Raw genomic sequence first — 26,391 nt, 5'->3', positions numbered from 1 at the left:
ATGGATTAAAATGCATGAGAATGTTTTATAATTTGAACGTTATTTTTAACACTGTGATTACCAGCGGAATTATTCACTACTTATCGTGTTAAACAATGTCAGCTAAGATTTATCTGAGAGCCAGATGCAGTCATCAAAAGAGCCACAGGTTCCCTACCCCTGGACTAGACGTATAAGATTTCATCAGATTTAGCGATTAGGAGTGACAGATTGTTTGGTAAACGTATAGCATGTTCTGTTATATTTGAATGACTCTTACCATAATGTTACGTTAACATACCAGGCACGTTCTCAGTTGGTTATTTATGCCTCATATAACGTACACTTATTCAGCCCGTTGCTCACTATTCTTTATTCATTTTTAAATTGCCTTCCAAATGTCTATTCTTGGTGTTGGGTTTTATCAAATAAATTTCCCCAAAAAATGTGACTTATACTCCAGTGCGACTTATGTGTTTTTCCTTCTTTATGCATTTTCGGCTGGTGCGACTTATACTCCAAAAAATACGGTAATTATGTAGACACTTTTGTCACTTCAGCAGTTACACTTACACACCCTAGCAATACCCATTCATTTAATATTTTTTTAGCAAAATAGTTTTGTAACAATATGCTTGCAGTGGGCTATAATTACTGTTACTTTGTCTCTCATTCAACAGACAATGCCAATTCTACGACGCCTTGAAGTAAGTGATCAACATTAATATGATAAAATGTCAAAAAGTTATGAGTCGGAAACAAAAATTCAAAATAACTTGTTTAAATACAAACACATTTGTTACATACACAGAAGGAAAGAAAAAAAAAATATCACCCACAAAATCAAAAGCTACTTGGAGCACTAATATGGAATAAACAGGTGCATTTCCAGTAGTCTGTCATTACTAAAAGTAATCATCTAATCAAGGAAAATAACGTCTAAAACTGAAAGCCTAGGAGATAAAATTTGTTGTAGTCGCTTTGCAATTTGTTAAAAAAATGTCCGTGTTACACAAGACCCATAGCATCAGTTTTCCTACTCGGTGATTTTATAAATACAGAACAAGACAACTATGTAACTAAAAAAGAAATGGCAAAGCTCTTCAAATATGTGGCCGGGCATTAGCTGGACACCTTCTGGAGTTCATGTGCAACACACCACCTAATATGCATATTAACAGCAAACATGGAGGAAAGGCTGAGGAGTAGAGGCGAGCCATCAATTATTTTCTTTGCAGATGATTTTGGAGATGACGAAGCATGCTAGCGAGTCTATCAAAACTGGTAATTTCCACCGTCATCTCCCTGGTCGTAGCCTCCATACTGAGAGTGGTCGGTCCCGCCATAGCCCGAGTGGTCGGCCCCGCCATAGCCCGAGTGGTCGGCCCCGCCATAGCCCGAGTGGTCGGCCCCGCCATAGCCCGAGTGGTCGGCCCCGCCATAGCCCGAGTGGTCGGCCCCGCCAAAGCCAGACTGGTCGGCCCCGCCAAAGCCAGACTGGTCGGCCCCGCCAAAGCCAGACTGGTCCCCGCCACCTCCCTGCGAGTTGTAATTAGACTGGTTGCTGAAACCTTCAGAGGGAAACAAAACATGAAGTTTGAGGTAAACAAATGTGTCCAACAATAATTGGTTTTAACGTGAACAGAAAGCACTCAAGCTCACCTTCGTAATTGTAGTCCTGGTTTCCTCCGCTGCCACCGGTCACCTGGCTGGGGTAGGCAGTGCTGTAAGAGTATCCGCCCCCAGTGCCCTGGTTGAAATTCTTCTTTCCTTGCCCATAGCCCTGGCCGGACTGGGAATAGGTGCTCCGTCCCGCAGGGTTGTTGGCCTTGTAGCCTCCAGCCCCTCTGCCGCCAGACAGCTTCTGGAAAGGTGGCTTTCCTCCGCGTGTGAAGAGTTTGGTTTTGACATTTTTAGGCGCAGCTGTAGTATTGTAGGCTCCGTCACCCTCGTAGTATGAGCCAAATGAGCCTGAGCCCGAGCCCATGGTCGATCCAAGTCCTTGGCCCATGGTCGATCCAAGCCCTGAGCCCATGGTCGATCCAAGCCCCGGGCCCATGTTTGATCCAAGCCCCGGGCCCATGTTTGATCCAAAGCCCAGGCCCATGTTTGATCCAAGCCCCGGGCCCATGTTTGATCCAAGCCCCGGGCCCATGTTTGATCCAAGCCCCGGGCCCATTTTTGATCCAAGCCCCGGGCCCATGTTTGATCCAAGTCCTGTGCTGGCCAGAGAACCAATTGAAGGGCCACCTGATAGCCCGCCTCCTCCATTTGCACCACCGTTCTTGTAGAAATCTGAGAAGTAATAGCACGGCACTATCTTAGCATGTAGCAACGCACTACTCACAAAAAGTCAGGGCTATTTAGCGTTCCGTGGAAACAGACCAGGTGAACTAAATTCAAACTTCTTCAAACTTATGCACATGTCTGTTCCACATTTCACTACTTTTTGCACAACTTGCTGTTCTCTGCAGTGTATGTTTGTAACAAGCACACACAAAAAGAGTCAGGCCATGTAGGAACCATATGGTTAAAAAAATGCATTTATTGCGACAAAAAGAACAAAAAACGCCTATTATTTTAAAAGTTAAAACACATGCAGAAGCAGATCGTCTTGGAGTGGGGTTGCAAGTGGACTGACAAAGCTAAGGATCAATATATTTCCAGGATTGCGGACTTGAGTTGAAGGTTGTTCTGGAAGCAGATCTGAGTGTGTTTGACTTATCTACATACAAGTTGTGGGGGGGTTTTTGGGAGGGGGAAGGGAAGGGGGGTCTAGTTCTCAAATTCGTGGGAGCCAAAGGAGTCTGAGACAAAGTCACCTAAAGAGTGAGACAAGGCAGAGAGGAGGGGAAAATGTCAAAATTAGGTTTTTATATTTTTCTGCATTAAAAGCAGCAGTCAATTTGGATGTCCAGATTGTATTCAGCATGACTTATCATTTTGGGAAAAAAATATGTATAAAGTTCTCTGCTCCTGTCACGCTCAGGTAGGTCAGTCCTTAGGATAGGATGCCAAACGGGAAAAGGTGTGTAGGGGAATTGTTTAAAGGCCTATAGTTCAAAGTGCAAATCACTGAATTTGGGATTATCGCAATTTAGTATGAGCTTGCTTGTTTGCTGCCTTTTACTGGTGCAGTGCATGCGAGATGTGGCAAGGCTGCCCGGCCTGACATAACAAGAGCAGCGCATAGATGTATGGTCGCACTAGACTGACCGATGTATGCATCATGTTGTAACAGGGAAAATCCAATCAAAACAAAAAGTGAAAGGAGTACTTACTGTATCCAGACCCGGAGCTGTTGCCGTAACCGTACGTGCCGAAGCCTGTTGAATAAGAGATGGTCAATAGTCAGTTTGGATCAGTGTCAAACATGTCTATGAAGGGTTCATTCAATAAGGCAGTGATTGTCAACTGGTGGGTCATAGTTTAAAGTTAAAGTACCAATGATTGTCACACACACACACACACACACACACACACACACACACACACACACACACACACACACACACACACACACACACACACACACACACACACACACACACACACACACACACACACACACACACACACACACACACACACACACACACACACACACACACACACACACACACACACACACACACACACACACACACACACACACACACACACACACACACACACACACACACACACACAGTGTGGTGAAATGTGTCCTCTGCATTTGACCCATCCCTTGTTCACCCCCTGGGAGGTGAGGGGAGCAGTGAGCAGCAGCGGTGACCGCGCCCGGGAATCATTTTTGGTGATTTAACCCCCAATTACAACCCTTGATGCGGGGTGCCAAACAGGGAGGCAATGGGTCCCATTTTTATAGTCTTTGGTATGACTCAGCCGGGGTTTGAACTCACAACCCGAGTAGGTGTAGGACTGGGTGGGCTGTGATGAATAAAATAATATTAAATGTGCTTACTTTTGACATTCAATAAACGTTTGTGTTGATTTGGTAAAAAAAAGGTACACTTCTAAACATTGTGAATAAAGACACATTTCAGTACTGAAGTGCGTGTCTGCAAGAAAATGATTTGAGGTGTTTACGTGACAGTTTGCCATGGTTACACACAGGGCAGGACGGTATTATAGTTAATAGCGGTAGATTTTAGAAAGCAGTATATATTTGAGACAATATCGCCGTTTGCTCTTTGGCTCGCCCCCGCCCATCGCGTGTTGACGAAGGCTTCTCTAACGCACAATCATGCGCTGCACATCAAACTTCATGGATGTTCTAATACGTGCAAACGCGTCTTGGAAGGAGGAAGGGGAGGGGTTTAGTAGCCAATGGAGAGGGACCGGGGAGAACAACAAATAAGCGGCGTTTTGTAATTTTAACGTGAAATAAATTATATCGATATCACAATATTTTCTTAATTCGTATCTTGTTTAAAAATATATCGGTATATTTTACAAACTCGATATATCGCCCAGCCCTAGTTATCGGGATATAACTATCGCAACGCACCGCATGCACACACCTAGAAGATCAGGAGCATTAAGCGACAAAAGCACTGTTTGGAAAAGAGTATGATTTTACTAGGGCTGTGAATCTTTGGGCACTGCATGATTTGACTCAATTCTTAGGGAAAACGATTCCACTCAGAATAGATTCTCAATTCCAAACAATTCTTGATTTAAAATTAATACTTTTTAATAACATTGGGTGCCAGTGCTAGGATGAACTACATTCCTCCATAAAATAGATAAACAGCTAAGATAAGTATTTATATTAATTAAAAAAACGTTTTTAAATTAAATTCTTCCCAAAAATGTAATAAAGTCAAATACAAATGAGGAAACTTAAGTATCCTACACTTCTCTTTTATAAAGTAAATATTTACAACAAATATAAGCATCTACATGGTCTGAGTGGCTGAAAAGGTTAAAAAAAATTTTTTTTTTTTAAAAGCGATGTTTTTGATCTGATTTAAGTTAAAGTACCAATGATTGTCACACACACATTAGGTGTGGTCAAATGTGTCCTCTGCATTTGACCCATCCCCTTGTTCACCCCCTGGGAGGTGAGGGGAGCAGTGGACAGCAGCGGTAGCCACGCCCGGGAATAATTTTTGGTGATTTAACCCCAAAGTGCCAAGCAGGGAGGTAAATGGGTCTCATTTTTATAGTCTATGGTACAAATAAGAATTGCGATTTCATTCGAAAATCCGATTTTTTTTTTTACACAACTACATTTTACTTACAGGGTAAACCAGGGGTGGGCAATTAATTTTTACCGGGGGCCGCATGAGCTACCCGAGCACTGCTGGAGGGCCACATCGACAATATTTCAATTAAATTTTGCTCAATATTATTTTTGATATATACCGTAAGATAAATAATAATAATAATAATAATAATAATAGTAATACTTCAACATAGTGTGTGTAACAGCATTCCATGACTAATATATATAAATTAACATTAATAATAAATGACAGTAAAATAAGCACACGTATGACTGAGGAGTCATAGTGTAACTTTGTGTGGTGTTTGAGTTGTCCGACTTTTTGTGTGGCCTTAAACGCACCAGTGGTTTAGTGCTATGCGTGTTGGTGACAGATGACAAGTTGGTTTTGGCCTGGTTTGTACGGCAGAAAATGACTAGTTTTTCGAGATAGAATTGTTTTACTCATGTTTTTGGTGTGGTTATGTCCGAATATAAACAGTTTTGTTCAATAAAGTGATCGATATAATTCCTGTCCTCGAAGCATCTCGATAGACGTTACAATAATTGAACGGTGTTCAATTGAACGGTGTTGACGAACACCATTAGGGCCGCTTGTTGTCACTGTCACTCAAAGTTGCATTGCAAAATTCCATAGAATAAATATGTTTATTTTGTTTAGAATTCAGATGGGATTTGATTTGGTGCGCGGCATATATACTTGCTGCGCGCAGCGGATGCTTGAGCAGTGCGCAATTGCGCAGGCACGCACCTTAGGTGAGGGGACGTTGCTTTGCAGTTCATGTGTTGTTGAAAACACGGCATTCCTCATCAACTTTTCTCTTTTTGGCGTCTCGGGTGTAAACCGTGCATCACTTGTCGCTGCATGTGCACCTTCACTCGCAGGTTACACACGGACACACGCCCATAAATAATACTTTTCAAAATAAAAGCAGCACAGTTGTATTGCGCGCAGGGCATAGATGTTTTTTCAACTTTATTTTGTAATTGCAGTTGTTCACATTCACTCACAATCACGCATACGTCCACACGGAAGTAATACAAATAACGATTTTCAAAACAAAAGCAGCACCGTTGTATTGCACACTCGACATAGATACTTTTTAAAATGTATTTTGTAATTTATAATTGGCCTCACGCGGGCCGGACAGGGACGCACAAAGGGCCGGATGCGGCCCTGCGGGCCGCAGAATGCCCAGGTCTGGGGTAAACCATATTTAGCAACCCTAGCATCCATTTTTAAATCACCATCGCCAACTCCTGCTTTTGTTAAAGGGGAACTGCACTTTTTTGGGAGATTGTGCCTATCATTCACAATCATTTTGAAAGAGAAGTACACACGTCTTTTTTTTAAATTCAGGATTGTAAAGACAAAAAAACAAACACGCATGGCTACATCACAACGAAAAACAAATCGTTGGCACTAACAAACCCTGCAGTGGTAGAAAGCTACCCAAAATCAACTGGAAACGTCCATGGCCAGCTTGACCAAACGGACAATGTCCATCGACTAAGTCAGTATAATACTGATCCATTCAGCACATCATGCTTGTGAGTATAACTACATAAACTGTCGAGCTAGCTGTGTACAAACAAAACATGAAATGTGGGCTAATACTTTACAGATACTGTAATATGATTGTTTTACAGTCAGATTGGTGTCCTATCGCATTGTGTTGTGCATTACCAACTCAAAAGCCATTCAGCCGCTGACGAAAAAGCTAGCTTACTCTTGCTATTGTCTGACAATAACGCAGCTAGATTGTTTTTAAAGCAGGTTTGCGGAAGGTAAATGAAGTATCGTTGGCGGTTTTGGATGCATTTTTAGTAAATTAAGAAGCAGAATGGATTGCTCCCGTTAGCAGCATTGCTAGCCACCTAAAACAAGACTATTATTTCAAATTCCATCCATCCATTTTCTACCACTTATTAGAATGCAAAAAAACCCCCCAAAACATGTTCTTGTCTCTAATAAGGAATGTGAACGATAGGCAAAACTCCAAAAAAAGTGTAGACCCCTTTGTTAATTGCGGGTCCTACAGCCATGAACGTCAGTCATCTTTTTCAGACTGAATATATATATATATAATTTTTTGGTTTAGTAAACAAAATTTTGATTTTTTTTCTTTTATTTGTGCAATTTTCTTTACCATTTTTTTTTGCAGTTGTCTTGTTCCACCAGAGTTTCCTAAGGTTCTTATGACTTTTTTGGAATAACTTCTATACAATTAATATAATTGCATGGCTCTGGTGGTAGAAAAATGTGTTATAATTTAATGATAAAGGGAAAAAAAACATGGTTCCCAGTGCTTGACTAGTTGAGACATACACTAAAGTGTTTGTCTGGTGTTTTACCTCCTCCCCCTCCTACGGCGCCTCCGTTATTGAAACCCCTGCCTCTTCCACGACCTCGTCCTCTACCGCGGCCTCTGGGTGCAGGCGGTCCCATCATGAAGCCATCGTTGTTCTGAAAAGGACATTTTCAACACGATCAATTTGCATTGTCAAGGACTCGGCCAGGACAGACATTGTCATGCTTTCCTCTGGGTGCTTACCATGTATGATCCCTTTTTCTTTTTTGCCACTACAGTCAAAGAACTCTCCGGAAAGAGCCGGTCTAAAGCAGCCAGTGCCGCATAAGCCTTGGCCACCTTCTTGTTAGAACCTGTCCCCTGGAATTTCTTTCCGTCTATCTCCACCTCCATGATAAAGTGCTTGTCATGGCTGCCGCCGGTCTCGGTGATAAGTTCATATTTCAGGCCACGGCGCTTCTCGTTCAGTTCCATCACCGGGTTCTTGCCGTGTTTTGTAAGAATCGGTCCCTGTTTGGCGGCCTGAAAATCAGAAACAGGGAGAAAAAGTCAGCACTGGAAAGGACGCGCATTGTTTCATTGCTTCTTGTATACAACCAAATTCACCTCCGCAGCATCAGTTTTATCAGTTTGTGTAGGTGCTGGGGCAGGTACAATGTTTTTTTGTACAGGCTTGACATTCACCACAGGTACTGGGATTTCTTCATCCATTCCAGTGGGCAAACCCATGTCTTCCAGGGCCTGCAGTCCAAAAATAATGCAGTCAGTTTAAAACATGTTCTAGGCAGACAGTCTTAGTAATGTTATTAACCCTTGAATGACATAACATGCTCACCTTTACAGCTACATGCAGCTTGGCAGTACGTTTGGATGGGCCCGACGCCTCGAAGGTCTTGCCATCCACTTCTACTGACATAGTGAAAACGGGAACATGGACCGGGCCCGTCTGCGATATCAGCTTGTATTGTAGACCCGGCTTTAGCTGGTTAAGGCGCATCAAAGCATTCATAGCCTGGGGAGGATCAGGTTTATCTTCGGCAGCTGATGGACAAAAGACAATAACGAAATGTATGCAGATTAAAAACATGCGGAAATATTAACACAAAGAGAGAGAATCTACATAGAGAAGTGGGAGATTTAGTTAATTGTATTCATTTAACAGAAAGCCTTTGACAATACAGACCAAAGTGAGTTTGAAAAAGTAACAAGGGGTCAAGCTTGCAAAGTAAACATACATTTTTTCTGCAGTTTTTTCTTCTTCTTATTGGGACTCTTGTCTTCAATCCCCTCTTCTTCCTCAATCGGCCTTTTCATTGCTGGAGCATATGTTGAGCTGGGTGGGATTTGCACTGAACAACAAAAATTGTGCAAAATGTACAAGGTTATTTACACATACTAATGTATTTAAATAAGACTGTCTTCTATAGTCCAAGATTCAATTCGGAGGAGTGCAATTCAACTATCCCCCTCGCATCCTTTAAACCTCCCTCTTACAACGTAAAGCAGGGTGAGTTGAGAGGATAATCCATTTCATTCATCTGGTTGTCTTTAAATATAAGTATTTAAGAGATGGAGCTCCTCTCTTGCAAAAGATAATGATCATTCTACAGGTTCACATAAGGAAACTTTTGGAACGGCTTTTACTTCCTCTATAAAGTCAAGTGTGATGCCTTCTTTGCGCTGCGCCAGACCCGATCAAAAACTGGTTTTGTCTTTTTTGAGGTTGAAAAAGGCGCAATTAAAGTCTCTTCTTGCTTTGTTCACTTTAATGAAACATGGTATTCCTTTTATAAATACATTTAATTAACTTTGGAATAGGGCGGCACGGTGGCAGAGGGGTTAGTGCGTCTGCCTCACAATACGAAGGCGCTGAGTAGTCTGGGGTTCAATCCCGGGCTCGGGATCTTTCTGTGTGGCGTTTGCATGTTCTCCCCGTGACTGTGTGGGTTTCCTCCGGGTACTCCGGCTTCCTCCCGACTCCAAAGACATGCACCTGGGGATAGGTTGATTGGCAACACTAAATTGGCCCTAGTGTGTGAATGTGAGTGTGAATGTTGTCTGTCTATCTGTGTTGGCCCTGCGATGAGGTGGCGACTTGTCCAGGGTGTACCCCGCCTTCCGCCCGATTGTAGCTGAGATAGGCTCTAGCGCCCCCCGCAACCCTGAAGGGAATAAGCGGTAGAAAATGGATGGATGGATGGAACTTTGGAATATTCACCTATGCGTGCTAGCTATCTGTGTGACGTTACTGATACCTAGTTGACCAGTCAGTATACAGTACTACATATCACCACCATCTTGTTTATTTCGAGCTATAGGTCGATGGTGGAGGGTGTGTCAGTCGATCGCCAGCCAGGCATGAATAAAATAGATGTAAAAATTAGCGATCATCAATCTTCTCTAAAACGTCACTTTTGTCACTTGATGGACATTCACGGCACCCGAGGGTCTTGTGAGATGACGCTGGCTGCTGCCAGATCATTGTTAAAAAATTTTTACCGACAGCACAAGCTACGGAGTTTGCCGCCAATGTATTTCTTGTAAAGTACATCAAAAGGAGTATGGACACTGGACAAATAAGATGACAAAAACCAACCACTTTCATGTGGTATTGGACAGAAAGGACTTTTTTCTCCTCTATTTGAAAATGTGGACGTTATCAGCACTACTGTCTGATTCCAATCAATGCAAGTCATCAGAAACTTATATTCTTTTCTTCATGAAAGAAAGGAGTCTATATGTGTTAAACATGCTTTTAGACTTAGACAAACTTTGATCATTATTGTCATTAAACACCTTCAACTTGTCAACAAAAAGGTATTTTTCATAAATAAATATATATAAATTAGTTATATATATGAATGAGGAAGATACCCTCGACTTGGTCAATTGAAAAGTAGCTCGCCTGCAGAAAAAGTGTGGGCACCCCTGTCTTAAAACAAGGCAATAGATTTGATTGATGGTCGCGATGGTCAAAATCTAACAAAGTAGTTTCACTATGTGAACCTTTAGACGAAACCAGCCCTATAATAAGTTACCCTTTGTTTTAAGTGAGTGATTTTTTTACCTGAATAATCAATTTGAGGTCCAGGAGATTTCTTGGGTATCTTACTGGGGAGCGGGTCCATTCCAAGCAATTTGTGAAGCTGTCCAAACGCTGACAGCCTTAAGGCATGCTAAAGACACAAGCGAGGGTCAATTTTCAGAGTTATGAACGTGCTCACACCTCATGTCATCTTTCTTACCTGTGCACTCAATGTGATGTCTTCCCGCTGCTGGTAGTCCAAGTGGCCAATAGAGTCTGTGGACTGCTTCTCACACGGATCACATATTCCAGCGCCATCTACAGCGTGGGAGAAAAAAGGCTCTTTTATATCCATCTTTGCATCATTGAAAACAGTAGAAATAGTAAAACAGTACAGGAATATTAACACAGGCTTACCTGGCATCAGGATTCCTGAAGCAAGACATTCTAAAACTCTGCGAAGTGCTTCCCCTGCCATCATGGGCCGGTTTCCTGTGCCAATGGCTTTCTCACAGATCAGCTCTAGTGGCTAAACAGGAGAAATGAGACTTGTTAAGATTCGCTCATCTTTGACCTTACATATGTGCAAAATGCAGGCGCAGCATATTAAATGGCATAGCGTGATGCGGTTTCCTACACACTCCCTTTTAGAGCTCTTAAAATGGTAAAAATAGGTCAAGTAAAGCTGGATTCATGATTGTGCCATTGTGTCGTCACAGGAAGGTGCTTTCAACGCAAAATGACACCACCCTACTAATCAAAGCATTAAAGGCCTACTGAAACCCACTACTACCGACCACGCAGTCTGATAGTTTATATATCAATGATGAAATCTTAACATTGCAACACATGCCAATACGGCCGGGTTAACTTATAAAGTGACATTTAAAATTTCCCGGGAAATATCCGGCTGAAACTTCGCGGTATGATGACGTATGCGCGTGACGAAGTCAGTTTAACGGAAGTTATGGTACCCCGTAGAATCCTATACAAAAAGCTCTGTTTTCATTTCATAATTCCACAGTATTCTGGACATCTTTTGCAATTTGTTTAATGAACAATGAAGGCTACAAAGAAGACAGTTGTAGGTGGGATCGGTGTATTAGCAGCGGACTACAGCAACACAACCAGGAGGACTTTGTTGGAGAGCAGACGCGCTAGCCGCCGACCTCACCTTGACTTCCTACGTCTCTGGGCCGCCAAACGCATCGGGTGAAGTCCTTCGTCCTTCCGCCGATCGCTGGAACGCAGGTGAGCACGGGTGTTGATGAGCAGATGAGGGCTGGCTGGCGTAGGTTGAGAGCTAATGTTTTTAGCTTAGCTCTGTGAGGTCCGGTTGCTAAGTTAGCTTCAATGGCGTCGTTAGCACAGCATTGTTAACCTTCGCCAGCCTGGAAAGCATTAACCGTGTATTTACATGTCCACGGTTTAATAGTATTGTTGATTTTCTATCTATCCTTCCAGTCAGGGGTTTATTTTTTTTGTTTCTATATGCAGTTAAAGCACGATGCTATCACGTTAGCTCGTAGCTAAAGCTTTTCGCCGATGTATTGTCGTGGAGATAAAAGGCACTGAATGTCCATTTCGCGTTCTCGACTCTCATTTTCAAGAGGATATAGTATCCGAGGTGGTTTAAAATACAAATCTGTGATCCACAACAGAAAAAGGAGAAAGTGTGGAATCCAATGAGTCAGCTTGTACCTAAGTTACGGTCAGAGCGAAAAAAAATATGTATTTCACTGCATTCTAGTCCGTCACTCTAACGTTCCTCGTCCACGAATCTTTCATCCTCGCTCAAATTAATGGGGTAATGGTCCGAATCGCTCTAGCTGCGTTGAAAACAATAGGAAAATATGAGGGAGTGAACTGACAACGTCCCGCTACTTCCGGTAGGGGCAAGTTTTTTTTTATCAGAGACCAAAAGTTGCAAACTTTATCGACGTTGTTCTATACTAAATCCTTTCAGCAAAAATATGGCAATATCGCAAAATGATCAAGTATGACACATATAACGGATCTGCTATTCCCGTTTAAATAAAAAAAATTCATTTCAGTAGGCCTTTAAGCCTTCAGTTAGGAAAAGGGGATTTAACAGTGTCATCAAAGTGGGCAGCACACCTACATCAAAGATTTAAAAGGCCAATAAAGGCCAGACTTTTCCCTCTGGATGCTCATGAATGTTATAATGAGCTTTCTGAAGGTCGAAAAGATTGTTTAGCACAGACACATTATTTGTTGTGTGCATTGTTAGTAAATAGCAAATACCTGAGGTCTCAGCTGGCTTTGAAGGTCAATACACTATTAAAACTTCATATGAGATCTTTGAATTATACAAAATTTGCATTCTGAGTTATAAAACGGAAGGAAAAAGATCTGCCGTTTTCCTACTCAGATTTTAATCCCAATGTGTTGATACAGAGTGAAAAATTTACCTGACAGTTACACATAAGACATTACTGGGGAAAAAAAGAGGTCCACACAAAAGTACATAAAAGCGCTTAACCCAGAAAGGTTAATGTGTCTGTTATCTAGTAAGTAAAGCAGAACTATAACCTTCACATCACAGTAATGCAGTGTGATGAAGGGAGTCATGACAATGGAGTTGGTTAAAGAATGTGCCTGCAGATCTGCCATTAAAGAAGCAAGATAATGTGGCAGGTATCAAGTAAGTGTTGTACATGGCATGTAATCTGAGCATCTTTGATTTTACTTTATACCTTACAAACTATTATTCCAAGAGCCTTTCACTCACCCAGCCACAAAGAGGAGTCCATGTGGGGACACGTGCACACAGGTCCCTTAGAACCCGAATGACAATCACACAGGAGCGCAGTCCATTGGCTCTGGCCTGAGGACACAGGTAAGGGAGAAGGGGCACGATGACGACAAACAAAAGTCAGTCAAAGAGTAGACAATAACAGGGCATGAAATGAAAATTCATGTCAATTGAATTTGAAAAATAACCACACACACTAAAACACCTTAGCATAGTTATGGAAATATATTAAGACAAAGAAGGAAATGCTAACATTTCCCCTACTTATGTTTGAGTTCTGAGTCAACAAAGACATTCACACTAGTATAGCGATCAAGCATAAAACATTAAATCTGACTCTTAAAAGGCCTACTCGATAAGCCAAGCTTAAAATGAGTAGAGTTAGACAATTCTATAGGTTGCACGCCTGTCAGTAAAAGTTAATGCAAGTGCAGTATTGTGAATGAGTAAAATGAAAACTAATAAACAAAAAAACCCCACTAAAACTGCACACAGAGTGCAATAATATGTCTGATAGAAAAGACAACAAAGATGAGGCTAAAAAAACAGCATAATTTTGTGCTTGCAGTCACATTTCTCATGCAAACACTTATTTCTTCATTTGGCTCACACACGGAAAAGTAATGCCAATCTAGTCACCTGCCAGGTGAGATATCAAGATGCTGATTGAAGAGCATCATTTTTGCACAGTTGTATATAAATAAGCTTTTTAGTCAGCGCCATATAAGTTTTAACAAATATTTGAGCCAAATTTGGGAAACAAGGCTTTTGTTTGCATATTAATAAATGTCCATGTTATATTTGTTTATCATACACTATTTGGTCAAAGGTATTAGGACACCATTGTAACAAAATTACCGTAATTTCCGGACTATAAGCCGCTACTTTTTCCCCTCGTTCTGGTCCCTGCGGCTTATACAAGGGTGCGGCTTATTTACGGCCTGTTCTTCTCAGACACCGACGAAGAGGATTTCGGTGGTTTTAGTACGCAGGAGGAAGACGATGACACAATGATTAAAGACTATTTTCATATACCGGTAGGCTGGTTATTCTGATAACGTACAGGCGAGCACTTTGTATTACTTTGCACCGTTGTATTATTTGTACTCTGCACGAATGCTGTTCGCCATGTCAAAGACGTGAAAGTTTGATTGAATGATTGAAAGATTTATTGTTAATAAATGGGACGCTTTGCGTTCCCAAACAGTCATCTCTGTCCCGACAATCCCCTCCGTGGTAGCAGGAACCCCTATATACTACGGTAATTACACATCAAAACCCAGCGGCTTATAGTCGGGTGCGGCTTATATATGGAGCAATCTGTATTTTCCCCTAAATTTAGCTGGTGCGGCTTATAGTCAGGTGCGGCTTATAGTCCGGAAATTACGGTAAGTGAAACTGAAAGAAAACGGAGTCGGCATGCCTTATGTTAGGAACACTTATTTTTATGTTTTAAGATTTTACAATGTCCAGTTCATGTTTAAGACTTGGTTCATTTGTCCACAATAACTGATATTGGAAAAGCTCACAATCTCTTAGTTAATACTAAGGGTGTTTGTTAGGGAAGAGGTCAGGGCTCTAGGATGATTTTACACCATCATCGAACCACAAGTTCATGGACCGTCACCTTACATCATGGTGAAATGGAAAGATGGGGGGAAAAAATTGTCCAAAAAGTCTTTTTGGCAGGCTGTATGTAATTTTATGTACAGTTCATTAAGAGGTGAGCAAGGCATTTGTCCATACAGTGTTAATTTGCTTAATCTACCTATTGCTTACTATTACTACTCCTTACATTATATAAATATTGCAGTTAAAACATAGCACTTTGTCTATAAATGGGTGCTTACACGAGGTAAATGTAAAAAAAAAATGTGCTGTTAACCCCTGCAGCTGAGAGAGTAACTGACTCAAGGACACTGTAATGGCAAATGTTTCACATCAAGTCACTACAGGAAGAACACTTCATATTATGAAAACAAAACATGGAAAAAAACACCAAATAAAAGACAAAAAAAGACGACAAATTTGAATCTACTTCTGTTTTAAAGATAAATAAAAGACAAGATCCAAACCTGGAACCACTTAGCGTGGCGAAGAGACGCCAAGGCAGTTAGGCATTTCTGCCTGTCCAGAGCATCCGGGGGATCGTTGACTGTTAGCGTTTCTATCGGCAGGTGGAATAAGAAGACAAGGTACAGTTTGACCAAGGGGTGTTCTGTCAGCCGGCCAGGGGGAACACAGGCATCCTTCCCAAACCACAGGCAGGAGGGGTAAGGGGAGGGGGACTCCTCCGTTGGAAAACCACCAAACGCTCTCAACCTCCGAGTTAACATGGTGTTGCACAGTGCGGCAAGAACGACATCCACTTATAACCAACCAGCTACAGTAATGTGAAGTTTGAAAATTTCAAAGAGTGTTTATCAAATGGATAAGTGGTTGTATGTGGAGGTTGTATCTCCGTGGTTTGCATCAGTGTCGGTTTTTTTTCCTGAGCTTGACAGGAGGAAGAGCCCCTCCCCTTTGCCCCAATACTGGGTGCACTGCACTTTGCCCCTTCCGAGACAGAGAGCGGCCAGTTGGTCAAAGGTCCAGCGTCCCTAAAATTGACAAACTAGAAGGCTTGACAGAGAGAATCAGAATTGGAACCACAGGTAGATAAAGTACACAAGAGGTGGGTATCAAAACAAGTCTGCACTGCAGCAAAACTGATGGCTTACAAAGACCCAAAAAAGGGGTCACCAATATGGTAGAGTTGCAGATAAGGTCAAGGGCCTCTGCTGAGGACCTCCTAGAGCAGGGGTCTCAAACTCAATTTTCCTGGAAGTAGAGTCAGGGTAAAGCTGGGCAGCACGACGTATTCACTTCAGATTCACGTTTTAACTACGTGACTTCAACCAGGTGCTACAGTGACCCTGAGCTAAAAATAAAAAACTGAACGTAAACATTTAACTGTATTTTTCGGACCATAAGGCGCACCAAATTAGAAAGTGCACTGTCGATGACCGGGTCTATTCAGGTCCATTTTCATACAAAAGGCGCACCGCATTACAAAGCGCATTAAAAAGGACTAATTGTATTATTATTTTCCAACATTTTAAACACTTCCTTGTGGTCTACATAACCTTTTGTCAAAATATTGCAAAGATTATGTTTTAAAGACAATCTTCAAGTCGCTTTTTGACCATCTCTTCAGGAGGCGGCGTTCTGTGGGCAATCTTTTTTATATGGCTCCACTTCAACGTCTTCTCCCCGTCATCTTTGTTGTACCGGTAGTTTTTAGTGTTTCCACAGCAAGTTTACTGACAGATATAAAGTAGAACGGTTTCCACTTAAAAGGCAACAGCAGACGATAAGCATCACACAAGAGGATAGAGAAAAAGAAAAAACTTATTGACTACAGCATCGGACTACAATGGCAGAGGCACGCAAATTTTTGGGACTTCTGCAGATCCCAAAAACACATCAGCAGGTACCATTTCGGGGTCCTTTTACATACGCATGCACTCACCCCCCCCCCAATAATAATACCCGTATGTTGAAGCACAATGCGTCTGACTACGGTAGCCGTAATGCGCCTACAATCCATTAAGCGGAGCGGCTTCGTAGTTTACCAAAATCATACTGAAACATTTTGACACATTTTTGAGCGCCGAAACCTCAAAGTTTTGGTGTTGCTTGCTAGCGTCATTTATTGAACAGGCATCACCTGCTGTCCACACGCATCTTTTCGGTGTGACTGCCATTTACTGGTCACACTTATTACACCATGTACCAAATAAAATTGCTGCGAGGTCGATAGGCAGAACTAGAATTAATACATACATTAGGCGCACCAGGTTATATGGCGCACGGTCAATTCTTTAAAAAATTAAAGGATTTTAAGTGCGCCTTATGGTCCAAAAATATGATATGTTTGAGGATCCCAGGAAACACTTCTGCTTGCGCAAAGGAAGTTGCTCTTTACGCAAGTTTGAGCAGTAATTTTCTATTCAAGTGGGATTCAAAATTGCCATAATACATTTAACAATTATCTGCAACTACACTAAACTATGATTTAAGTACAGGGCTACAAAATATGAGGCTGCGGGCTGCAAATGGCAAACCGCGAGTTTGAAACCCCTGTCCTAGAGTACTGAACGTACAGTTCAGTATGCATTTCAATAAAGGGTCCTAAAATATAACATGATTTCTTGGCACTGGCACACATAGTGGGCTGTTTGTGAAGCTGCAAAAATTGTTGATTATCATGGCCGACAGAGATTTACCCCCTTTTCAGAGTAATAAATGAATGTATAGAAAAGGAGAGGAGTTAGATTCACAGCTGTGTTTCTTGTACACAGTAACTGTCAGCACACTTGATTATACATTGTCAGATTTATTTATTCTTAAAACGCACCACCTGGGTGGTTTGCTCCCAATCCAAGTTCACCTGATCCGAACTGTACCATAGTGAATTGAACTGCTTGGTGGAAACATGGTCTTATTTACAGTTGAAGACTAACTACCATAAATCACTGCAGATGTGCAAGTTAAAGTATTGTATGTGATCTGGAGGAAGATCCCGTGGACCACTGTAACAGCATGGACATAAGGAATCCACAAGTTCATGTCAATATCTGCAACCCTAAGGTTTCCTGCCAAGGAACATTGCAGTCAAAGTGGGTCAACCAACCAAGGACAGTTTCAGAATATTTTGTGCTACTCATTTTTGCTGCGATGCAAACCGTTCATCAATGATAAAGCACATGCAAACAAAGTGGTCTCTCTTTTAGTCTTTGTTTCAATTCTCACTAAGCCTTCATTTCTTTGGTGACCTGACCTTTCAGGGAGAAGAGAAAGCTACCTGTCCTCTACTGTATATTGGGCCATCAAAAATGTACAATTACATTACATGGAACTATGAGTGTCTAGACAGCTATAAGCATAGCACAGTTCAGTCATGTGACAGTGTAGTCTTATCCCCTAGCTCCATTGAAGGCCCAATAAACAATATCTGCCTTGTCTTGTTGCCTGCATGGCTTCCCAGCTGGAGATGTGGGGTGCCAGAAGAAGAAACACTGTCGCTCTGTTGCACTTACCGTCAGCCGCAGCCTTCTCCATCTCCTCGCGAACCAAAGGGGAAGTCAGGTGAATGGTAAGGTTGAGAGGCGGCTCCTTTGTGCTCTTGATGGTGATAGTGGCCTCCTGCACATCCTGGCTTACAACATACTTGTCTTCTGTTACGACCTGTGGGTGACAATGTTCAAAGAAATGTCAACACTTGGGCCCGAATACAGATATTTTGAAAAAATAATTTTTAGTCGAACATCTACAAAAAAGAGTTTAGGTCCCTAAAAACTGAAATTTTGGAAAACTCCAGCAAGAGTGGAGATTTTCAAAACCTCCGTCTTTACACTGTACGGCAGGGGTGACCATTACGTCGATCGCGACCTACAGGTCGATGGTGGAGGGTGTGTCAGTCAATCGCCAGCCAGGCATTAAAAAAATAGACCTAAAAATTAGCGATAATCAATCTTCACTAAGACGTCACTTTCGTCACTTGATTGACATTCACAGCACCCGAGGGTCTTGTGGGATGACGCTGGCTGCTGCCAGATTATTAAAAAAAACACTTATTTCAACAGACTCTGGCGCCGTACCTGCCGTCAAAACTCTGAACGCCGCCGACTGCACAGTTCCTGTCTTCACAATAAAAGCCTTGCTTCATCCTGCCTGCGCTAACAAAATAAGAGTCTCAGAAAGCTAGCGCACACAAGCTAGCAAACTACAGAGTATGCCGCCAATGTATTTCTTGTAAAGTGTATAAAAAAAAAAGGAGTATGGAAGCTGGACAAATAAGATGGCAAAAACCAACCACTTTCATGTGGTATTGGACAGAAAGGAGGACTTTTTTCTCCACATGTGGACGTTATCAGCACTACTGTCTAATTCCAATCAATGCAAGTCCTCAGAATCAGGTAATACACCAACTTATGTAAAGTAAGAACGGATATAAAATACAAATGTATTTCAGTGTTAGGAGTTAAATGGTGGAACAAGCTCAGTGATGAGTTGAAGATATGTAGTTCTTTGTTAAGGTTTAAGAAAGCCTTGAACGGTGGAATAATGGAAAATTATAAAATATAGAAACGATTACTTTCATCTAATTGATTTTTTGAATGTTGATGTTCCAGGCAATCTAATTTTCCGTCAATCTATAGGATAGACAAATATAAGCCTTGGCGTCAGCCTATTCCTTTTTTCGGTCATTCTTTTTGTGTGTGTGTGTATTTGTATGATTCTGTGCTGTTAAATTGATCACGCAAAATGGTTGATTATATGACCGAAATAAAATAATTTCAATCATTCATTCACTTATATTCTCGTCTTCATGAAAAAAAAAAGGAATCTGTGTGTGAAACATGCTTGTATTATCATTAAACACATCTACCTTATTAGCAAAAACATCTTTCATAAATGAATATAAATTATATATATGAAGTGGTAGAAAATGGATGGATGGAAGGAGGTAGATCCCCCCCCCGACTTGTTTAATTGAAAAGTAGCTCGCATACAGAAAAAGTGTGGGTACCCCTGTTGTAAGGTAAAAACTGAGCTTTTTTGGACAGAACATCTGGTTATTGACTTAGCGGATGATTCATGTTGTGCAGTGGTTGACAACCTCACTTGCACAGTAGTTCTCCTCTCACCTTAAGCTGTGCATCAATGTTGTCGGTCACCTTCTTCAACAAAGTGATGGTTGGCTTGTCCTTACATAAGAGTACCAGTTCAAGGTCTAGATCTCCCTTCAGTAGGAGGCCCTTTGCAACCAGGCCCACCCTCATCACGCCACGAAGACTTCGGATGGGTTGTTCCTTCTGTTCAGTGCTGCATGGCAAAGACAAAAATCAAACAAGAGTCAAAATATTTACTATGTATTTTTTAAAATTTAAGTAAGGTCAAATGTATTGAAGCTGTGGATGTTGATATCTGTCATCATCAAAGATTAGCAATTCTAAGCTTGCTGGTTAATGTTGAGTTAAATCAGAGCTTCTCAATTATTTTCTCTTCCTTTCCCCTAGGAACCCACGACCAAAAATAGTATTTGTCTATAAAATTGTTATAGGTACTCACAACACAGAATCACTTTAACATTGTTTTAATCTGTAACAGAAAAGACTTAAAGAGCATTAATTTACCTGAAAAAAAATCCTTATTTTAACTATCACTTTTTAGGCTGACTTGAACCATTTGATACTAAAAAATAAAATTGTACACAATTATACATTCAAATAAATTCTAAACAAAAATGAATAAAAAAATATGTGATATTTTTTTAACTCAATCAGGATTAATGGCTAGAATGAGCATGTTTTTATTACGTGAGATTACCGTATTTTCCGCACCATAAGCCGCCCCGTGTTATTAGCCGCACTTTCAATGAATGGCATATTTCAAAACTTTGTTTACCTATTAGCCGCCCTGTGTTATTAGCCGCACCTACGCTGCGCTAAAGGGAATGTCAAAAAAACAGTCAGATAGGTCAGTCAAACTTTAATAATATATTACAAACCAGCGTTCTAACAACTCTGTTCACTCCCAAAATGTAATGTGCAAATGTGCAATCACAAAAATAGTAACACTCAAAATAGTGCAGAGCAATAGCAACATCAATAACTCAACGTTGCTCGAACGTTAATGTCACACAACACACAAAATAAACATTTAAAGCTCACGTTCTGAAGTTATTACTCATCCACAAATCCCTCGAATTCTTCTTCTTCTTCGGTGTGCTTCACTTGTTTTTTGACACCATTTGTGATGTGGACGCGCATGCAGTCGTAGATCAACGGGGACGGAGCTGCGTGAAAAAAGTCGCCCGGTCTCTTCGCGTAAACGTCTATCAACCACTCGCTCATCTTTTCTTCATCCATCCATCCCTTCGAGTTAGCTTTTATGATGACGCCGGCTGGAAAGTTCTCTTTTGGCAAGGTCTTCCTTTTGAATATCACCATGGGTGGAAGTTTCTGGCCGTTAGCATGGCAAGCTAACGGATATTCACCGTACGTGCTCCTGTTGTATCCACAGTGCGGTTCACAGGAATATCAAAAGTCAGTGGAACCTTGTACGCGTGTCTCTTGGTAGGAGCCATTTTGTGGTCTTTACAGAAACACACAAATGAAATGAGATATCCGCGCGCTTTTTCTTCTTCTAAGGGGGCGGGTGCTCACCTTGGCGGTTGCTTACAGTAGAAGAAGCGCTTCCTCTTCTATGGGGGCGGTTGCTTACCGGAGAAGAAGCGCTTCCTCTTCTACGGGGAAAAAAGATGACGGCTGTTTACCGTAGTTGCGAGACCTAAACTTTATGAAAATAAATATTAATATTAATCCATATATAAAGCACACCGGGTTATTAGCCGCACTGTCAGCTTTTGAGAAAATTTGTGGTTTTTAGGTGCGGCTTATGGTGCGGAAAATACGGTACTCCATTACATGAGAAGGACTGAGTTCAAAGATGTCAAAGTAATGTCTTCCTACATTTCCTTATCGGCTTCTGAGCCATCAGTGTCTGACTTCTCCTGTTTATCCAGCCAGTCTGACACAGCCTTTAGGGCTCGTTCTGTATGGGACACCATGTTTTGGACATTCTCCAGTTCCTCCTGACTTGGGTAGATGGCTGAATGCTTGGCCATGACGTGGCGGTCGTCATGCAAGAAGACACGCAAGGAGCGGTATCGCAGCGGCGGTCCCTGTTGGAGAGCGGAGACATAATTGGAATATAAATGAACACAACAAAAGAAGTCACATTTATGATAAAGTACATTAACACAATTGCACGCTCTTCAATTCTGTTGAATCTATATGTACAAGACATTATTGGAATATCAATAAACACAAAGGATTAAGACATGATATACTAATCATTTAATTTAAGATTAAGTGCATTAACAATCGCAGACACTTCGATTCGTAAGAATTAGCAGAAATCAACCGAGGGGCACTACTCTGGCCGCATGTTTAATCTGCATTGAGTTTTTTTTTAAAAATTGGTGCAATATTGTAATCACAAATTGCAAGGTTTTTTTCCTGTCGTCACCGGTATGTGACAGGCATTCAGAATTGTTGAGCCTTGTTCCTTTGTTTGATACTAATGAATAATATTCGGTACTATACCCTCCAAAAAGTACCGGTCCCCCCGTCATTGCTGTTTTTTACAAGCAGAGGAGCATGTTCGGCAGTGCACAATCAAGGAATACTTACTAGCAGAAAAAATGTGTGTAGACAGAAAAGGGAGAACGGACACAGTTTGCCTTAAAAACTAAAGATTAAGGTGAAGATATAACACTGAAACGCCCTCAGGAAGAGGTGCTTTAAGACATGGCTAGTCTGCAGTGTTTTAGCTACTTCTAAATCACTAATCCTGGCCTCCATGGTGACAAATAAAGTATCATCCCTGCAGGACGAGGAATAGCTAAACATGCTTAACTACACGGCTAATGACGTTGTTCCTGAATGTAAATAACCGCCTTGGTGGATCTACACCTGACGTCCACTGTAATGATACCAAGTACAAGAGTGTATCTAGTCGATACTATGATTATATCGATATTTTTAGCATCACAAAATCGACATCTTTTTTAAAATTTATATTATGTTTATAAACTCAGGAAATACGTCCCTGCATACATGAGGACTCTGAATATGATCAATGTATGATCCTGTAACTACTTGGTATTGGATTGATACCCAAATTTGTGGTATCATACAAAACTAATGTAAAGCATCCAAACAGAAGAATAAGTGATTATTACATTTTAACAGAAGTGTAGATAGAACATGTTAAAAGAGAAAAGCAGATATTAACAGTAAATTAACAAGTGGATTAATATTTCATTTCCTACCACTTGTCCTTAATAATTTTGACAAAATAATAGAAGGGAAAATGACAATATATTACTGCATATGTCAGCAGCTAAATTAGGAGCATTTGTTTGTAATAAGAAACATGTTTAATGTACTGTAACATTTTCTGTTAAAATAAGCCAATAATGCAATTTTCGTGGTTTCCTTTATTTAGAAAAGTATCCAAAAAGTACCGAAAAGTATTGAAATACATTATGTTACCGGTACCAAAATATTGGTATCGGGACCACACTAACACAGTGTTATCAATGTTTCCTTACCATCGTTGGTATATTGTCCACTACCATTGTTGGTATTGTTCATTCTTCTTAAATTGTTGCTATTAATTGTTGTTACAATGCAATAATTATTTATTACCTTTGGTAACACCACCATGATATAACATTTGCATGGTAGTCCTTGAACAAAGCAACAGTGAAATTCTGTGTATTAATCACTGAATGGAGAACTGGGGGTGGCATAACATGGCATAAACACAATATATTCTTCCCACTTCATTTTCCTGGAAGTGCTAAATATTGTGTTTTCTAACTTGTACTTTTTCCTGTGTCATTGCATGAAATAAATTAAACTAATTAAAAAATATGTTGCTTGCCAGTCTAAAAGTAACACTTCTTCCTTCACTGGTTATTTTCAGTTTTATGCATGTGTAACACAGGTGTCAAATCCATACTTTTGCGGAGACTAGTATGCTCTTGCTCTCTATTGCTCTTTGAGCGCTGCATGCTCTCCCCAGTCATGTGACCGCCGCGGTCCAATTAGCTGTGGTTAAGCGGTAGCAAGAAGTGGCCAGTAGACGCGAGGGGAGACAGATTGTATTTCTGCTCGAGGTATGTTTTTATTCTTGTTTTCACCCGAAATATTGTGCTGACGGGATTCAAAACTAAATACCTATTTGTTAACCTTATAGCCGATTACAAGCGCTGGATTGGTGTCACTGAGCTGTGTATGACTGTAGAAGCGGAGTTGGTGAGTCCATGTTATGAAATCAGCACATTTAGCATTAATCTCTCTCTGATTGGTTCATTGCAAGTCTTTGTGGCATATTTCTCAATTGTCCATATACAATGTTTATGACTTGAACCAATATCTATTGTGCACTTATGGCGTTTTTTAGCCTTGCATTGTTATTTGACACGTACTGCAACTAAATGCACTTTATTACCGAAGCTGTTAGCGTTACATTACTTTGAATTGAATGTACTTTTGAATGTGTTTGACAATAAGCAAAAGCGTTCGATAATAAGCACATTTAGTGCACTGACCGCTTTTTATAGGTTGTATTCATGTTGCTAATTGTTATTTGAGCACTTTATAGCATATTATGATTTAGACATGTATGTTGATTTATATTGTACAATATTGAGGAAAAAAATAGAAAACGTTCTGAATACTTATAATGCAATTAGTGTTATTTAATGAAGATGTTGATTTGTGTAAACATTGATTTACAAAGATGGTCCTGGTTTACACAGGCCAGGCTTCTCTTTGTGATGGCGAGCTGAGGAAAAAAAGCATCTAGTCCAAGTACCGTTCTTGGGAGATTCCAGCTAGGAACCCCACCACCTGCTCTGTCTGGGCTGGTAGGAGGCTCTTGAGCCACCTTCTCATACTAAGTTGAGACCAATTGAACTTCTTATGAAATGTTGCCCCACATGGGCAACCAAACAAATGGACTGTACTGCTATACTGTCTCCAAAAACTTTAATATCTGAGCTGAGGTTTAAACAAAATCCAGAGGCACTTAATTATTGAATTGATATTGTGTATATGCATATAGTAATTGTGTTTCCTTCAAATTGCTCTCACCTTGAATGGCCATTCAACTCACTGTTGTGTGTGTGTGTGTGTGTATATATATATATATGGATGTATATATATATGCTGTCCATCACTAATTCTTTAATACAGGGTGCCAACCAAACAGCAATTCAGTCTCCGCCTTCTCTCTCCGAGTCGAAACTCTAGTCTTCTGTTCCTAGCCCATAACACCCCATATATTTTACATTGATTTGTAGCACCAATATGTTACACATGCATCTGTATGAAACAAAAATCGCCAAATCGAATCTGCAATTACGTTTTTTCTCAAAATCCTGCAGCTCTAAGCATTACTATATTCTACTCTGTCTGTCCATTCGTGAAGGGGGTCAGGCCCCACACTTTGGGAACATCTGATATAAGGGACAAATATGGAATGAGTGATTACCATCTTCATCGTGGCGTTAATATTTTAGCAGCAGCTGGTATGTTGCAGTGTGGTCTGAAAAGGATTAAGAAAAACAATGGTTATTTATATTTTACAGTACCGTTTCATATACCGTGCATCAATTAATAGGCAACGTTAAAAAAAAACCGCCGTTTATCAAAGCCTCAGATGGTGACGTTCGATCGTCAAAAATTAGTATGAAAACATGCCTAGTTCACATGTTTGTACATTTTTTTACTTTATAAATAAAGGTATATTTTATATTTTAAAAAAAAAGTATGAAACACGCCGCTTTGTGGTATTGATTCAGTCACATTATTGAACGAATATTGCTCATTAAATGCGTAGAAGCAATTGTCTATTGACACAATTATCCTTTATTTAGTTTCACCCACGAAAAGGTGAAAGCACATTTAATATTAAACACCGCGCAACATTTGGTCAAACGTAAAAGACGCCGCCATTTTGATTCCGCTGCTAGATGGCGATGATGCTAACGTTAGCTAGTGCCTTTTCATTGTTCGTCATGGACGCCCCACAAATGATTCACAATGGCGATAAACAACCACGATCATCGTAATCACATACGTTGGGTTTTAAGAGCCGTATGCTATTAAATACAACCATTTACACCGCGCTACCGAACACCGACTTATGTAAGAAACGCGCGCATCCTCCATTTAAAACGTGCTAGCTTAGCAATATCGACGTAGCATCTTGCTGGTTTTTTTTTTAAAGCAAAACCAGTCTTGAAGGGAGACGCTGTAGAGACGTTGGTGTTTACAGTCAAACTATGGCGCAATATTTCCGTTACAAAGGCGGATAACGTTGTTGTTTGTGTGAAACTCACCTTGGAGTAGTTTCTCTCCTCTCCGCACGTTGAAAAATGGCTGCAGGAAGATGGATGGCTGCTTTAAAAAAACAGCAAGATGCCACGCCCACCAACATGCTGATT

General features: G+C 40.8%; 2 protein-coding genes across 3 annotated transcripts in view; both read right to left on the bottom strand.

The window, feature by feature from the left end:
• Positions 1-26,391, bottom strand: part of LOC133642931 (uncharacterized) — a 111,770-nt gene that overhangs the window by 80,918 nt on the left and 4,461 nt on the right. The gene's annotated exons all lie outside the window — the stretch shown is intronic.
• LOC133642329 (interleukin enhancer-binding factor 3 homolog) lies at positions 745-26,391 on the bottom strand. 2 transcript variants are annotated; one of them, XM_062036454.1, is made up of 18 exons: positions 26,287-26,391; positions 25,437-25,490; positions 21,842-22,053; positions 20,015-20,192; positions 18,404-18,551; positions 15,398-15,489; positions 13,299-13,394; positions 10,964-11,075; positions 10,767-10,864; positions 10,589-10,697; positions 8,757-8,870; positions 8,357-8,562; positions 8,128-8,262; positions 7,765-8,043; positions 7,565-7,676; positions 3,261-3,305; positions 1,642-2,274; positions 745-1,550 (listed from the first exon to the last, which is right to left on the bottom strand). In XM_062036454.1, exons 2-18 carry the CDS (start codon positions 25,443-25,445, stop codon positions 1,255-1,257), a joined length of 2,874 nt encoding a protein of 957 aa, XP_061892438.1. In that variant the 5' UTR covers positions 25,446-25,490; positions 26,287-26,391; the 3' UTR covers positions 745-1,254. The 2 variants fall into 2 exon arrangements, with proteins under 2 accessions (XP_061892438.1, XP_061892439.1); XM_062036455.1 differs by lacking the exons at positions 745-1,550; positions 1,642-2,274 and adding an exon at positions 2,505-2,801.

The sequence above is a fragment of the Entelurus aequoreus genome, linkage group LG25, assembly GCF_033978785.1.
Source record: "Entelurus aequoreus isolate RoL-2023_Sb linkage group LG25, RoL_Eaeq_v1.1, whole genome shotgun sequence".
Classification (NCBI taxonomy): domain Eukaryota; kingdom Metazoa; phylum Chordata; class Actinopteri; order Syngnathiformes; family Syngnathidae; genus Entelurus; species Entelurus aequoreus.
Note: the sequence above shows the minus strand (reverse complement) of the source record. Positions and strands in the feature narration are given on the sequence as shown.

Coding starts and splice junctions, on each gene's coding strand:
- LOC133642329 (XM_062036454.1), bottom strand. Junction 8,563..8,756: donor GAAAAAACTGCAGAAAAAAT/GTATGTTTACTT, acceptor TTTGTCCATCAG/CTGCCGAAGATAAACCTGAT. Junction 7,677..7,764: donor AGAAAAAGGGATCATACATG/GTAAGCACCCAG, acceptor TGTCCTTTTCAG/AACAACGATGGCTTCATGAT.